Genomic DNA, 15000 nt, shown 5'->3' with positions numbered 1-15000 from the left:
CGTCTCTATTCCCACTCTATCTTTCTCTTTCTCTTTTCCTCTTGCTCTTTCTGTCGTCCCCCCCCCCACCCTCTCTCTCTCTCTCTCTCTCTCTCTCTCTCTCTCTCTCTCCTCTCCATCTCTCTCTCTCTCTCCTCCTCTGTGGCCTGGTTGCTGTAGGTCTGCCACCCCATTACAACCTGCTTGTGTTTCCCTCTGAGGAAAAGGGAAGAAAAAAGGAGACTCATTCCTTTCACTGCAGTGTTTCACTGCCCTGTGTGTGGGTGCGTGCATGCACACTTTGTTGTGCCTGTGTGTGTGTATGCACCTGTGTGTGTTGGTGTGCTTGTCTGTGTATGCCTGTGTGCGTGTTTGTCTGTGTGTATGCTTATGTGTGTATTTGTATGGGTGTGTGTGTGTTTGTCTGTGTGCTTGCGTGTGTGTATGTGTTCTTGCATGCACTTGAGTGTCGCTGTGCCAAAATACTCTGGATTTCCGTGTGTGTGTGTGTGTCTGGCCCAAAATGAGTAATGACAGTAAATGATAGTGCTGGTGCTGATCCACTTTGGATGCCAAGCGCATGGAAAATTGCACATCAGTCCCTGCTGCGCACACGGCTTGTGTTTGTCTGTGCTCTTTTTAATGCGTGTGTGTGCGTGCATGTGTGTGATTGTGCGTGCATGTGTGTGTGTGTGTGCGCGCGGCGAGTGTGCAATTTTGTGTGTTTGTATGTGTCTCTGTGTCTGTGTGTGTTTGTGTTTGTGCATTTATGCATTTGCAGTGGTGGAACAATTGCACATTGGGCCGTAAGGCAAGACACTTATAATCCCCCCCATACGGCCTGCCAAGGTTGAAATAGGGGCCCCAGTATTAATACGGGTGGGTCCTGGGCCCAGGGGCAAATGCCCTGCTTGTCCTCTGCCCCTGTGCATTTCTGTGTTTGTGTGGATCCGATGGCTGGGAGAACAACGCTGTTATTTTTTTTACCATGTGCGCCATGTGTCTTGAATTGGAAAAAAAACATATGAAAAACCACAACACCAAAACATTCCTTTCGTATATATGAATAAAATGGGCTTCTTTGGTGGTCAGACTTTTCCTCTCTCCTCATAGTTTCTGTCTTTCCTCTTCTTGTCTCTTATCTTCCCATTTCCCGCTCCTTCCTCTTCTCTCATCTTCATCTCCTCTTTTTAAAATCTTTTCCTCTCCTCTTTTTCTCATTTCAGATCTCCTCTCCTCTCCCCTCCCCTCCTCTCCTCTCCTCTCCACTCTCCCCTCTCCTCATTGTGTATCTTTTTCTCTCTTCTCTTCTCCTCATGTCTCCTCTCCTCTCCTCTCCTCTCCTCCAGTCCTGCTGTTCTCTCTGTTTCCTGAGCCGACAGACTGATGGATGCTGGGGGAGTTTTCTTCGGGTAGAGCAAATGGTGTTTATTAACCCCCCGAGTGCTTGTCACACCTGATGGCTTTATTGGACCCTCATGAGCTGTATCTATCTGTGTCCATCTCTGCTATCTCTTTCTTTCTTTCTTTCTTTCTTTCTTTCTTTCTTTCTTTCTTTCTTTCTTTCTTTCAATCTCTCTCTCTCTCTCTCTCTCTCTCTCTCTCTCTCTCTCTCTCTCTCTCTCTCTCTCTCTCTCTCTCTCTCTCTCTTTGTAGGAGGCTAACTCTACGACGGCCGACCACGCTTCCACCGCCCCAGAAAATATCCAGCCGCAGATCTTGTGAGTCACACACACACACACACACACATATACACACACACACACACACACACACACACACACACACACACACACACACACACACACACACACACACACACACACACACACACACACACCGGGTTACACAATGATCAGAGGGCAATTCATCAAGGGACTTTCATTACCTGTGTGTACTGATTCATAGTGTGTAACAGAAAAGTAAAAGTATGAATATCCATGATTTCAATATTGAATATCGAAATAATTGTGATCATCGCCCTACCGTGGTGTTTACTGTGTGGCCGACCTGGGTTCCATTCCCGGCCCGGATCCTATGCCGACCCTTCCCCGTCTCTCTCTCCCAACGTGCTTCCTGTCAGCACCTGCACTGTACTATCATGAATTAAGTAAAAAAGACCAAAAAATGTTTTGTTTTTTTTTTATTTAAATATATATATAATTTAAATAAATAATTGTGATCGTGACTTTTTCACAATAGAGCAGCCCTAATGAATTCTGTGTTTTAATGGATGTGTGTATGGAAATTATAATTTCCCCATTGTTATAGGGCAACTCCACACAAGTAGAGGTGTAGCAGAGTAAAGGGGATACTAAAAAAAGAATTGAAGTGAAATAGAGAAGTGAAGAAGTGCACAGCAGCCCTCATCACTCCTCCACCCTGCACTATGTTAAAGCCATTGGCTCGCTTCACCACTCCTTCATCTTGCTGTCTCTTCATCCCCCCATCTCACTCTTTCACAGTCAGTCCTTCTTGCCAGATTTTACACGTCGGCTGCAAAGTCCATGCTTAATGTAGAAATTTGAAGAATCATCTGGTCATATTTCACTCCCTGTGTCTCTGGTATACATCATATCATAAGTGTGCGTGTGTGCGTGTGCGTGTCTGTGGGTGTGCGTGTGCGTTTGCGTGGGTGTGGGTGTGCTTGTGTGTGCGTGCGTGCGTGCGTGCGCGCGCGTGTGCGCCTGTTCGCATACTAATGTGTGTGTGAGTGCGTTTGTGCTTGTGCCTGCGTGTGCCTGCGTATGTGCGTATTAGGTTTGTGTGCATATATGTGTGTGCGTGTGTGTGGGCGTGTGTGTGTGTGTGCGTGTGCGTGCGTGTGTGTGTAAGGGGAGAGAGGAAGAGAAGGAGACAGGGAGATAGACAGCTTGCATTAAATCAGCGCTATTCTGGTTTATGCATCAATGTGTTTTACTGTGTGTGAACACACTGGACACTATTTTTTAAAATTTTAGCACACTTGCCTTGCATCATACTTGCCCTAAAGGCCCTCTTCTCCTCTCTTCTCTCTATCCTCTCCTCTCCTCTTCTCTCTATCCTCTCCTCTCCTCTCCTCTCCTCTCCTCTCCTCTCTTCATCTCTCTTCATCTCTCCTCTTCTCTCTATTCTCTCTATTCTCTCCTCTCTTCTCTTCTCCTCATCTCTCTATTCTCTCCTCTCTCCTCTGTATCCTGTCCTTTTTTCTATCTATCCTCTTCTTTCCTCTCCGCTCCCCCTCCCTCCCTCTCTCTCTCTCTCTCTCTCTCTCCCACACACACACATCGTGGCAGGTCGGAGATTGAGAGTGGAATCTCAGCAGGAAAGGTTTAAAACCCGACTGTAGGACCTTGGCACACCACACACACACACACACACACACACACACACACACACACACACACACACACACACACACACACACACACACACACACACACAGACTTTAAAACCCAATCGTAGGACTTTGGCAATGAAAATGGCTTCATATTGCGCAGAAACAGCCTTCCATGGATATACACCTCAAGATGAGTGATAGATGGGTTTATACACACAAGGAGTGAAAAAGTCTTAGCAACACACACATAGACACACGCGCACGCACGGACGCTCACACACTCTCACACGCACACGCACACGCACACGCACACACACACACACACACACACACACACACACACACACAGGGGTGATAGCAGTCCGGCGCCGCGCCGGAAATCCGGCGTAGCGTGGCTGTAGGAAATATATATTTTTTCGATATTAATAAAATAATTAGGCCTAATAAACTATCTTGTGTGCTTTCATGTAGGGCCTACGGTAAAAATAAATGAGCGCGCAACAGCCTGTTGTAAGACACGCGAAAGGAACCCAAATGAGCAGCAGCCCATAACATTGTATCTATCCTGACAGCTGTAAAATGTAACATTTTTTTTATGTCTCGAGTCACTGGCCACAAGCACCACTGGCAGCAGAAGCAGCGCCTAGATCGACCGGTAGTTCTGGTGAAGGGAACTACAAAGTGTCCGGTGGTGCACAGATAAGAGATAGTTAGCCTATAGAGTAGACTCTACTGGTTACCCTTCTTAGACATTTCACTATGGATGGAGGCAAATCCGAAAATGTCATCTAGTTCTGCTGAAGAACTGGAAGAAAATACTGTAGGCCAAGTTTAGACCATTTGGATTCCGATAAAAATTGGCAATAATGTTAGCACACATCCACATGACAGATGTGACTGTGATTTGGGTGTGTTGAACCGTGTGGATGTAGCCTAAGTGGAATACTTGTGAAGTTATGTGATCAAGACAACGTTTGAAGGTAAGGCGATTTGGTTATTAATGTACTCGCTGTGGCATTGTGTGGCTTGTGCTGGCTAGTAGGCTATTGCTAGCCTCATGCTTGGAATCACTGAGAGAATATGTTTGAAATAGGCTATATTCGGCTTTTTTCCTTCATTCATGTGCGCTAAATGACTGCGCAATGTTGACAAACTTTGATGGCGGTAGAAATAGATTCTTTCAAAAAAAGTAGTATGCTCAAGACGGTAGGCTATGCCCGTCATGATACTTTTTTTCTTGATGTGGTGCGTTAAATGTCTGCATTGGAATAGCGGCTACCATTCGCAGCACGTCCAAATGACTGTGGAATGCTTGAAATTGGACCGCTATGTTTCACATTTGAGACATGGCTTAACCTGCAACTGTGTGACTGCTTTGGAATAGATTGAATCGACCAGTCTGTGCATAACGGATGCATCAAGGTTTACAATTTACCACTTTAGAATGATTTGGGCATCCCTGCGTCACCCTTTGAAGTGTGAGCTGGGTTCTTATGTTGGTCTGTTGATTGAGAAAGAAAATACCGGAACTCGACAAACCATGTTTCAAAAACTGATTTCAGGGAGATGTTCATAATAGTTTTGTTGACTAAACCAACCAACCAGCGCGCTCTCTATAATCAGTCGCGCTGTGTGGAAAAAAACTCGAACAGCCTCCTCGCACAGGTTCACACAGCCTTTCCATTGCGCGCGCTCCATCATAGCCCGTCTGCGTAATCAAATCGAATTATTCCACACACGATGCACAGGTTATCTTGCCTGCACGGTGTCACAAAAAAGGGGATACTTTAGCCCGACTCATGCAGGGAGCCATCATCAATAACACAACTCCCTTCATGAACTTCAGTTAGCCTACTTCATGTCTGCATTCCATTTCTTGTGGCCACCATGCACATGCAGTGAATGCTCATCTTATTGTTATGCCCCCCTGGGCTATTTTCATGTAGCGTAGTTTAATTCGGTCATGTCTTTGTTGTTTTCTGTTGTTATCTTTGCAACTCATACAATGCGTGTGTGCGCGCACGCGAGTGATTTTCATGTAGGCTATTTTAATTGACGACAAGCCAATGCGAAAGTCGCACAGTAGTCACTGCCTTGTCCATAATAGCTGGTTCTGTCATCTGTGGAGTCGGGAATTAGCAATAGGAACGTGGGCCTACATGTAGCCAATTATGCGCGTGTGCCCTAAATATTTAATGTAGGCCTAATTAAAGGGCGTTTCCCTACAACGGGAAGGCAGGGGTTGATGGGTAGACCATGGGGCGATGAGTATCTAAACATGTCAGCAAGTAGACAAGTTAGGCCTATATGAACAATGTCCCAATGAACATGAAACGAATCAGCACACAGCAAAGGTATATTATGTCATTTAAAAGTATTGCTTAATTAATTGGTTATCACCTCTTTTATTTTAGACAGAGAGTAGTTACTATGCTTTGGCGTAGTATTGCCCCCTACTGAACTGTCTTGGTATGGCTGCTGCATATGCAGCTTTGGGTTAATTAAATGTGGTAAAATATGCACCATGTTGTCAGAAATGCATTCTGGTGTTTCAATGTTGCATTGTGGTTCAATACCCACCTCAATAACTATGCTGCAACATCACAAGCCTAGAATGCACTTCTAACTGCATACATCGGTATTCGTTTTTACAGCTAGAATCGAACATGGCCAGTTTCTATCAGTCAATCTTAAGTGCTATAGCCTACTAAGATGGGAATGATCTGTCTTTTCGTGAATAACACATAGGCACAAGACAAAAATGAAAAACTCAAAAACGAGACTATTACATTTTTGAATAATGGGTCAAAATTAGGCCTAGCTACATTATGTCACATATGCAGTAGGGCCTATGTTGTCGTCGTCGTGTCCCCATCCTCCGAAAAAAGTTCAGGCTCAGGATTTTTTTTCACTATCACCCCTGCACACACACTTATGGACACAGACACACGCACACACACACAAACCTACTCAGATGCTAAGCCCAGTCTTTCTGGTTTTCTCTGAGAGGTGTGTACACTGGCCAGATCCCACAAAAGTCTATTGCCCTAATCATCCTTCTAACTGACTAGGCCCAGAAAGCTGATGCTTGTGTACATGTGCTTCTACAGTAGAATACTTTTATTAATCCCGGAGGAAATTAAGGTGTCTGTCAGCTTGCATAAATACACAACATATAAAAGCAGACACAAAGACTTAATATACATTATCGTACATTACAGTAAAGATATAGCTACACAGACTCACAGCAGTTCACATACACACTCTCTCTCTCACACAGTCTCTCTCTCACCCCCCCCCCCCCACCCCCCCCCCTCTCCCCCCCCCCCCCACACACACACACACACACACACACACACACACACACACACACACACACACACACACACACACACACACACACACACAGTATATGGGTGTGGAGAGGGGCAAGCACCTGATGAGGTAGAGACTTAGCGTGGAGGACAGGCACAGCGAATGCAGTAGTCACAGCTGCTGCTGACATAGACAGATATTAATGAGAAGGCTGAAACACGACTGGACGACTGGGGCGCTGGGGCGACTGGATGACTTGATTTTTTTTTATAGTTTGGGGGGGCCCTTGGCATATTTTTGCTTAGGGCCTCACAGAGGTCAGAACCGGCTCTGGTGTGTGTGTATTGAGCTCTTCCAAATCAACTTCAAAGGACTGCATGCTCCCTTTCACTAACAGACAGGTCACCAGCTGGCAAACAACCAACATGTGACAGAAAGGTAGACTGTGTCATCTGGAAAATTCCATAGACATCTTCCTGGAAGTGTGCGTGCGTGCGTACGTGCGTCTGTGTGTGTGTGTGTGTGTGTGTGTGTGCATGTGCGCATTTCTGTTACTGTTTATGTGTGTTTCTGTTACTCTTTGTGTGTGTGAGAGAGAGAGTACACGTGTGTGTTTATGTGTGTGTGCTTGTGTGTGCGCGTGTGCATGCATGTGTGTGCAAGGCTTTGTGTCTACATCTGTGTGTTTGTGTGTGTGTGTGACAGACGGAGACAGAGCGAGAGAGTGAGTGTGTGTTGCGGAGACACACATCTGCCCATTGGCTCGTGCCTGAGTGACATCAGCCTATAATTCAGTAGGTGATGATGAGGGGTCAGTTGGAAACCTCTGGCAAGAGAAGAGAGGCTCACAAACACAAGAGGAACAAGGAATACAGTCGGAAAGCAGAAAAACACACACGCATACACTGGTCTTGGTGCTAAAATACAGTTTTATAAATACCGTCTGTGATCCGTCAAGCTTTTCTCACACAAATGAGACTGAAATGACACCCCAGGAGGATCAGTCATTTTCCTGTGACCTCATACCGTTGTCGTTCTAACTGTGTTTCATCACGTTAAAAGCTACAAAGAGGAGTCGTGTCGTGTGCTAGCCTGTTAGCTTATTAGCAGTCGTTTAAATGCAGATGACCGGCCAAGGAGTGGGGGTGATAAAGACATCCACCTGCACATCAGAGAGAGAGAGAGAGAAAAGGGGAGAGAGACACACACACAGAGAATGAGAGAAACAGAGAGAGGGGGAAACATGGTTGAAAGCCATGTATCCTCTGGTTCGATAACCTCGTTATTTTGTTGGATGTCCACAATTTGCCTTGGCCAGAACGCATTTCACATTTCATGGAAAATTCCGAAAATAAACAGTTCATAAGTTTCAAATTCCATGCTGTCCTCGCTGCGGTGTTTAATGCGTGACTCATGTCTTTGAGCACATCTCATATCGCATGTATGGCTGGACCTCGTTTCCCCCCATCCAACATCCAACATCCTGTCCTTTGGAGCGCTCTGTCCCCGCTGCAGAATCTGAGGCCAGAGAGTGAGAGAGAAAGAGAGAGAGAAAGAGAACGAGAATGGGAGAGAGAGAAAGAGAAGCAGAATGAAAGAGATAGAGAGAAAGGAATCAAGAGAGGGAGACATAAAGAGAATTAAAGAGAGAGAACAAAATAGTGCAAGAGAAGGAAAGAAAGAGAGAGAGAGAGAAATATAGCAGAGAAAGAGAGAGCATGAAAGGGAGACAGCGGGAGAGAGAGGGAGAGCAAAAGAGTTAGAAAGAGAACGAGAACGAGTGATAAAAAGATGAAGGAAAAGAGGGAGATGATGTATCATCCTTACTGTTAATGAAGCATCTTCTTGACAATGTATGATTGTGTTTTTTCACAAGTGTTAAATACCACTGTAAAGTCAGATCATCTGGTGCCCTCTATGCGTTTTGAATGTTCACTGTTTGACTGCAGGTACATGGACAGGCTAGGATACGCTGTAAATCTCTCTCCTCCCTAACCTTCTCTTGACTGTGTCTATTTGCATATCTTCTTTCTGTTGTTATATGCAATATGAATCACAGAGTGCTGCTCATTTCACCAACATATTACCCTGCTTTTTCTGCCTCTCCTCTATACCTCTCCTTTTAAATCTATCTCTAACAATGTTTTTTTTTCCCATTTGTTAAGCACTTTGAGTTACATGCCTTGTATGACACAGTGCTATACAAATACAATTATTATTATTATTATTATTATTTTAAATTTTACACTTGGGCAGTTAGTGTGTGTCTTTTTCATATGTTTACTCTTACTAAATTATTGGTATTGTCAATTTTGCCACTCTACTGCATATGTTGCTCTCTGCTCTCAGTGTCCCTGTACCATTTCTTTCACAGCTTTCTCTTGAAAGCTGGGTGGGTGTTTTTTGCTTTCCATTGCTATTGTGTGTAGTTTGTGTTTTTTTCTCATTGGTGTCCTGACATCATTCAACTTCTTTCCTGAATGGAGTTTGGAGGTGCTATTTACATTTGTTTAAAGTAAAAAAGAATAATACAGGGATGAGAGGAATATTAAAGGCGCTCCTCACGTTCCTAGTCGAAGCGTTTCACTGTATTTCTCCAGTTCATATCAGAACGGGACCAAAAAGAGAACAACATGTTTTTTGGCCACAATAGCCTTGGTCTCACTGCAGGGCCAGCCCCGGGCTGGCCCGGACAAAAGGGGGCTGACGGTGATCTCATCAAAAGGGGGCTAGGTGCTAAAGATGGCCGCCGGGCCAGGTTGTGGGGCTAAGGGCCGTTTTTTCTGGCCCGTCGAATTCGATGGGCCATCAAGCGCCACCGAGGCTCGGAGGCGGGGTCAACCTCGGGCAGAGGTCAGGGAGGGGTCGGGGAGGGGTTAGTGTCCGACACCAAATAAAGGGCAGATGTTGAGACTGAAGCATACAGTATTTCATTTTTTTATACACTAAGAACGAAGAAAGAAGAAGATGGCTGCTGAGCGCGTGATCTGGTCTGTGGAGGACGTGAAGACGCTCCTCACCATCTGGGCTGAAGACTCAGTCCAGAGGAAAATCGATGGGGTGTGCAGAAACGAAGACGTGATGAAGTTCATTTCTGCAGAGATGGCCAAGGTCGGTGTGTTCCGAACAACACGACAAGTCCGTGAGAAGCTAAAGAAACTGCGGGCGTCCTACAAAGCGGCCAAAATACACAACGGTCGCAGTGGTGTGGCGCCAAAGAAGTTCCCTTTTTATGACTTGATGGACAGCGTGTTGGGTCACCGGCCTAGTCAATCCACGGGACGGAACACAGCAGAACTGCAGCCTGCAGAAAATGGTAGAGTGTAGCCTATCTAAAACTATAAAAACTTATCTTTATTTTAGGCCTATATATATATTTTTTTTTTTAAAGGCTATGATGCATGCAAACATGCCTACTAGCCTATATTCTGCGAGTCATATTGGAAAGCTCTAACGCCCGCTGTTCCATGTTCTGCGTCTTAGAGCGTCCCATTCCAACACCGGAGCCCAACTCCCGGTTGTGTGAGACGCCTGATGTGGAGGACAGCGTTGTCGAGTCGGACGCTGAAACGTCGGTCATGGGTGATGCAGAGGGAGAGGGAGAGGGACCACCTGCACGAGAGGTCCGGCAACAACCGTCCCATCACATCCCCCCGAGAACCAGAGCAGGTATGGGCTAAAATATATAGCTAGCCTATCTTCATATCTACACCCATTTATTTGCGGTGATTTAGGCCCCTATATGCTATTGTACATGGTACTAATGTTGTCTTTGTAACTCAACAGAGCCCAAGAGACGGACTTATCAGCAGGACCTGCTGGCTAGTCTCGAGAGGGTAGCTCGAGAAGACCGGGAGTGTGAGGTGAAGCTGCGGGAAATGGAGATGAAGAGCGAGCAGGAAATGCGAGAGAGAGAGATGGAAAAAACAGAGCAACTAGGGCAGGAACTCGCCCTCCAGATGCAACTTGCGAGGGAAGCGTGGGCAGAGCAGATGAGAAGAGAGGACAGCAGGGGCAAGGAGATACTGAGTCTGCTAGCCGCCATGATCCACAAGAAGTAGACACTGCACAACACTGCGCAAGAGTAGAAGTCTATTTTTTGGCCTACTCATTTTTTTTTATTTGAAAAGCTCTTTTTCAAATCCACCATTTTTGACTTTTTGTATTTTTTATAGGATATTGGATTTGAATGTTTTTTGCCTTTATTTATTTGTTATTGTTATTGTTATTTCCATCCATTTGACATTAAAGCCCTTGTGTAAATTTCAAACTGTGTTTGGCGGTCTGTCTGAAACGTGCGATAGGCCTATAGCCTACCAGACCTTCGGCAATAATAGCGCAAAAGCTAAATAAGCCGACATAAATGTCATGTGTGAGTATTTGTGAGACACTTGGTGTCCAGTGGAAAGCATGCCAAATCACGACAATGGCACAAGAGTTGGCGGCTAAAAGCAGAAAAAAGCCGACATGACTTAGCTATGACATCCCAAGTTTAAGTGTAGTGGTGCCCATGATGCCCTGATAACAACAAAAAAGTTATGTTGGCTAAATAACTTTAAAAGCACAAACAGAAGTGCCAAAGTTGCATCTTATGAAATTATGCCATAAGAAAGCCAAACACCCCAAACTAGTGCTTAACCATAATTTGCCCAGAATTTAGCGATAAGTCCCCCATGCAGCCACATTATCACACAGTAAAGCACAGCTGTTATTGACTTAGGCCTATTTAAAATCATCCTCACTCTGCTGCCCTAGTGTCTCATGTTTTGCAGACATACTAAACCATAGGCATACGTTTTGCAGACATGTGCCATAGTGCGCACATTTAGAATTCCCTGCAGGACACACACCGATGTTATGCAGATTGAACGACTTGTAGGCTACGCTACTTCCGTGGCTACTTTAATAAATAGTCGCTATTCCCCTGGCTCATAATTTTCTATAGGTACTGATGAAGGTGCTATCTCCGGGATTTGGTCTCTTTTCACATGGTAACTTATTCAATTACCTGCACATTCACCATGAATAGACAGGTGGCACGCGGCAACGAGGGGGTGTGTCGCTATGTCCGGGGCCCATCATTTTCTATAGCAAGTGATGAAGGTGCTATGTCTCCAGAATTTGGTCTCCTTTCACATGGTAACTTATTCAACTACCTGCACATTCATGTCTCGCTATGTCCGGGGCTCATGCTTCTGTGCGCGATTGGGGGGATTAACTGGGCATGATGACAACACCTATTCACAGCAGCTAGGTGTCTGACACTGGGGGGGGGGGACACTGGGAGACTATGCTTGCTGTGTTTGCCTTAGGCCTACGTGTCTTACATTTGAAATATAGTAATAGGCCTATTGTAGTGTAATGGATTATTTTGAAAAGACTGTCTAACACGAAATTAGTAGGCCTAATGCATTAGACCTACAGTTTCACTGGTGATGGTGAATACACCATAAGGCAGGGGTATGTCGTTGTGCGCGCTTGTGCATACGTTTGAGATTACTTGTTTGCGTCACAGCTTATTCAAAAAAGGCTTCATGTGCTGGACAAAGTGGACATGAAATAAATAACCTGTATTCCCATCATCCTACTGGGAGGTTATGCCTGCTGTAGGCTATTTGGGAAGACATTTGTCTACCCAGCAGACAACTATCAAAACCACATGTTCGGATAGAAAGGACAGAGACGTGTCTTCGATACATTCGTTCCTTTATTTGTAGGCACAAAGGTCATAACGGTGGCTAAGCACGCCAACATAGGCAACATCAAACACACATAAGGTCAGAAAAAACACCTGTCGCTAACGAAGAGGACGTTCATTTTGTGTTGCCCATCAATCTGCTGTTTCCATAGCAGCTAAGCTTTAGGCTACTGCTGTTCAGCGAACCACTGTTCCAATGCACGTCTTACGACAGCTCCAGCGTCGGCATTTTCCCCTTCCTCTGCCACGCGGAGAGGTTGAGCAAGTTGTGACGGAACGTCCCACTCTGCAAGGAATGCGTCCAGGTTTTGCTCGCAAAGATTGTGCAGTGTACAGCAAGCCAGCACCATGTCCTCAACAACTGTGACACTGCATTCATTTTTTTTGCCCAGACACCTCCATCTTCCTTTTAACCGCCCAAAGGCATGCTCAACAACACAGCGGGCACGGCTTGTCCTCTTGTTGTACAGCTCTTGACTTTGTGTCAGTCGACCACTGTCCGGGAAAGGTTTCATCAACCAGCTCTGCAGAGGATACGCAGAGTCGCCAAGGATGAAGTAGCCCACGTCGGTACCACAGATGTTTCTGACTCTGCCTGACAAAGCATCCGAACCGAGGGCCCACCACCAGATGTTTGACTTCTTCAGCACCGTGGCATCGTGTTCTCGACCAGGTATGCCAACGTTCAAATCCCAGAACATCCCTTTCCCGTCAACAACCGCTTGCAGAATGATGGAATGCCATCCCTTTCTGTTGCAGTAGTCTGACTGGTATTGCTGTGGTTTGGTGATGGGGATGTGCGACCCATCTATGGCGCCCACACACTGAGGAATGCCGTATCTAGTTTCGAAGTAGTCTGCCATCTCTGCCAGTTTTGCTTGGCTGGGTAGCTTGATGTGTTTTGGTGTGAGGTAGGATATGACGGCCCGGCAGAAGGCGTGCACAGTCGTCACCACGGTAGTTTTCCCCACAGCAAACAAGTTGGCTACAGTCCTGTATTCAACGGTTGATGCCAGTTTATACAGCGCGATGGCCACTCGTTTCTCCAATGGAATAGCCAGCCGAAAGGAGGTGTTTCGTCGCTGCAATGCCGGTCTCAGTGCCCTACAGAGGTAGTCGAACGTTTCTCTGGACACTCTGAAGTCGTTCAGCCACTGCTCATCGTTGTAGGCCATGGCGGTGTGCTCCCACCAGTCACTCGATCGTGGATATGTCCACACTGATTTCAGACACATCACTTCAGTGCAGTAGCTGTGAACAAGCTGCGACAAATAAACAGAAGGGGTTTGGTTAGCGACGTTATGCTACTCAGTTCGCCGGGTCAGTTACCTACTTAATTCCAAACCTAGCCTGCTAGCATTCAGCCATGTTTACGAGCATAGCCTAGACTACTAGCAAACACTACACACATAATACGGACATAATACGGACTTTTTTATTCGAAATGCATGTTGGAAAAATTCCACCAATTTTATGATACATACCTGTGCTCTCGCACGTCTCCTTCTGTTCACTCTCAGTTGTCGAGCTGCTTGTATTTTCATGCGTCTTTGTCTTCTTAACATGCGCTGCGTCCCATACAGCTTCTGAATCGACTTTGCCATGTTATTTAACTGTTCTTGAAAGGCAAGCCATTTTCTTTGCAGTTCTTGTCGTCTTTGTCCGTAGTCTACGAGCCAAACGGCGACCTGCTCCAGCAGAGTTTGCTCCATTATTTTCTTCTCCTTCTTTGTCGTTGTTCTGTTGTTGTCCTTCTGTGATTTGGCTTGTTGCGTGTTGCTCATGTTGACTAGAGCTATATGAGGATGCGGGGCGAAAGTGGGCTGTGCCCGACTGACGTTTCACAAACAAGGCGTGTACCTGAATGTGCCTGGGGTCGGCTATGAGTCCGATCAGGCAAAAAATGGCCCGGGGCCGGCAGCTCCGAGCCGGCCACTCTCCTGAGCCCCGGGCGGCCCCGGGCCGCTGAAGCGCGGGGCTGGCCCTGCAGTGAGACTGAGGCTAATGATGTAGGAGTTCCTCACATATTACCAGGGCTGGACGGACTGAAAAATGATCCAGGCATTTCCCAGGCCCCTAACACATACACAGGCCACTTTCATATTATATCTTAACCGACTGAATCCACTGTCTGTATTGACGTGGAACCAATAGCCCTCCCCCTCTAAATTGTGGGCCAATCTCCAGTAAAACAACAACAACAACAACAGTATCGGTTCATGAGGAACTTTGGCCCACCAGGAAAATGCCCTGTATGCCAGATTACCAGTCCAACATATTACCCTGCAAACTCCTCTCATCCAGCTGCCATGCTCCGCGGTCTCCCCGCAGTCTCTTTTCCATCTCGCTCTCCGCTTTCTTCCAACCATCACATCACACCATCTCTTTCTCTTTTCTCTCCCTCCCCACCCCCCGACTCGGTCCCCCGTCTTCAGAAGCTTGGCCCCAGTTCGCCTTGTCAGATGGGCACACACCTCAGCGGGAGTATGTGGGTACACAGTAAACATACACCGCTTCTGCCACCGCAGTAAAAGCAGGCCAGCCACTCCCCCCCAGGAAGAAACAATATATATACACACATGAAAACATTCTCTCACACACAAACATATATAGACACACAACACACACACACACACACACACACACACACACACACACACACACACACACACACACACACACACACACA

At 46.1% G+C, this 15000-nt stretch overlaps 2 protein-coding genes across 4 annotated transcripts in view; one reads left to right on the top strand and one right to left on the bottom strand.

Moving 5' to 3' along the window:
• mpp7a (MAGUK p55 scaffold protein 7a) overlaps positions 1 to 15000 on the top strand; it is a 239527-nt gene that overhangs the window by 154750 nt on the left and 69777 nt on the right. For all 3 annotated transcript variants that reach the window (XM_063206904.1, XM_063206902.1, XM_063206903.1), the window contains exon 12: positions 1636 to 1700. In XM_063206904.1, coding sequence (XP_063062974.1) covers positions 1636 to 1700 — 65 coding nt within the window. The remainder of the gene's footprint in view (positions 1 to 1635; positions 1701 to 15000) is intronic.
• On the bottom strand, positions 12413 to 14125 carry LOC134455685 (uncharacterized). Its single transcript, XM_063206905.1, has 2 exons — positions 13796 to 14125; positions 12413 to 13573 (listed from the first exon to the last, which is right to left on the bottom strand). The coding sequence occupies exons 1-2, from the start codon at positions 14093 to 14095 to the stop codon at positions 12479 to 12481; spliced, it is 1395 nt and encodes a 464-aa protein (XP_063062975.1). The 5' UTR covers positions 14096 to 14125; the 3' UTR covers positions 12413 to 12478.

Source organism: Engraulis encrasicolus, chromosome 9 (genome assembly GCF_034702125.1).
Source record: "Engraulis encrasicolus isolate BLACKSEA-1 chromosome 9, IST_EnEncr_1.0, whole genome shotgun sequence".
Taxonomy (NCBI): domain Eukaryota; kingdom Metazoa; phylum Chordata; class Actinopteri; order Clupeiformes; family Engraulidae; genus Engraulis; species Engraulis encrasicolus.
Note: the sequence above shows the minus strand (reverse complement) of the source record. Positions and strands in the feature narration are given on the sequence as shown.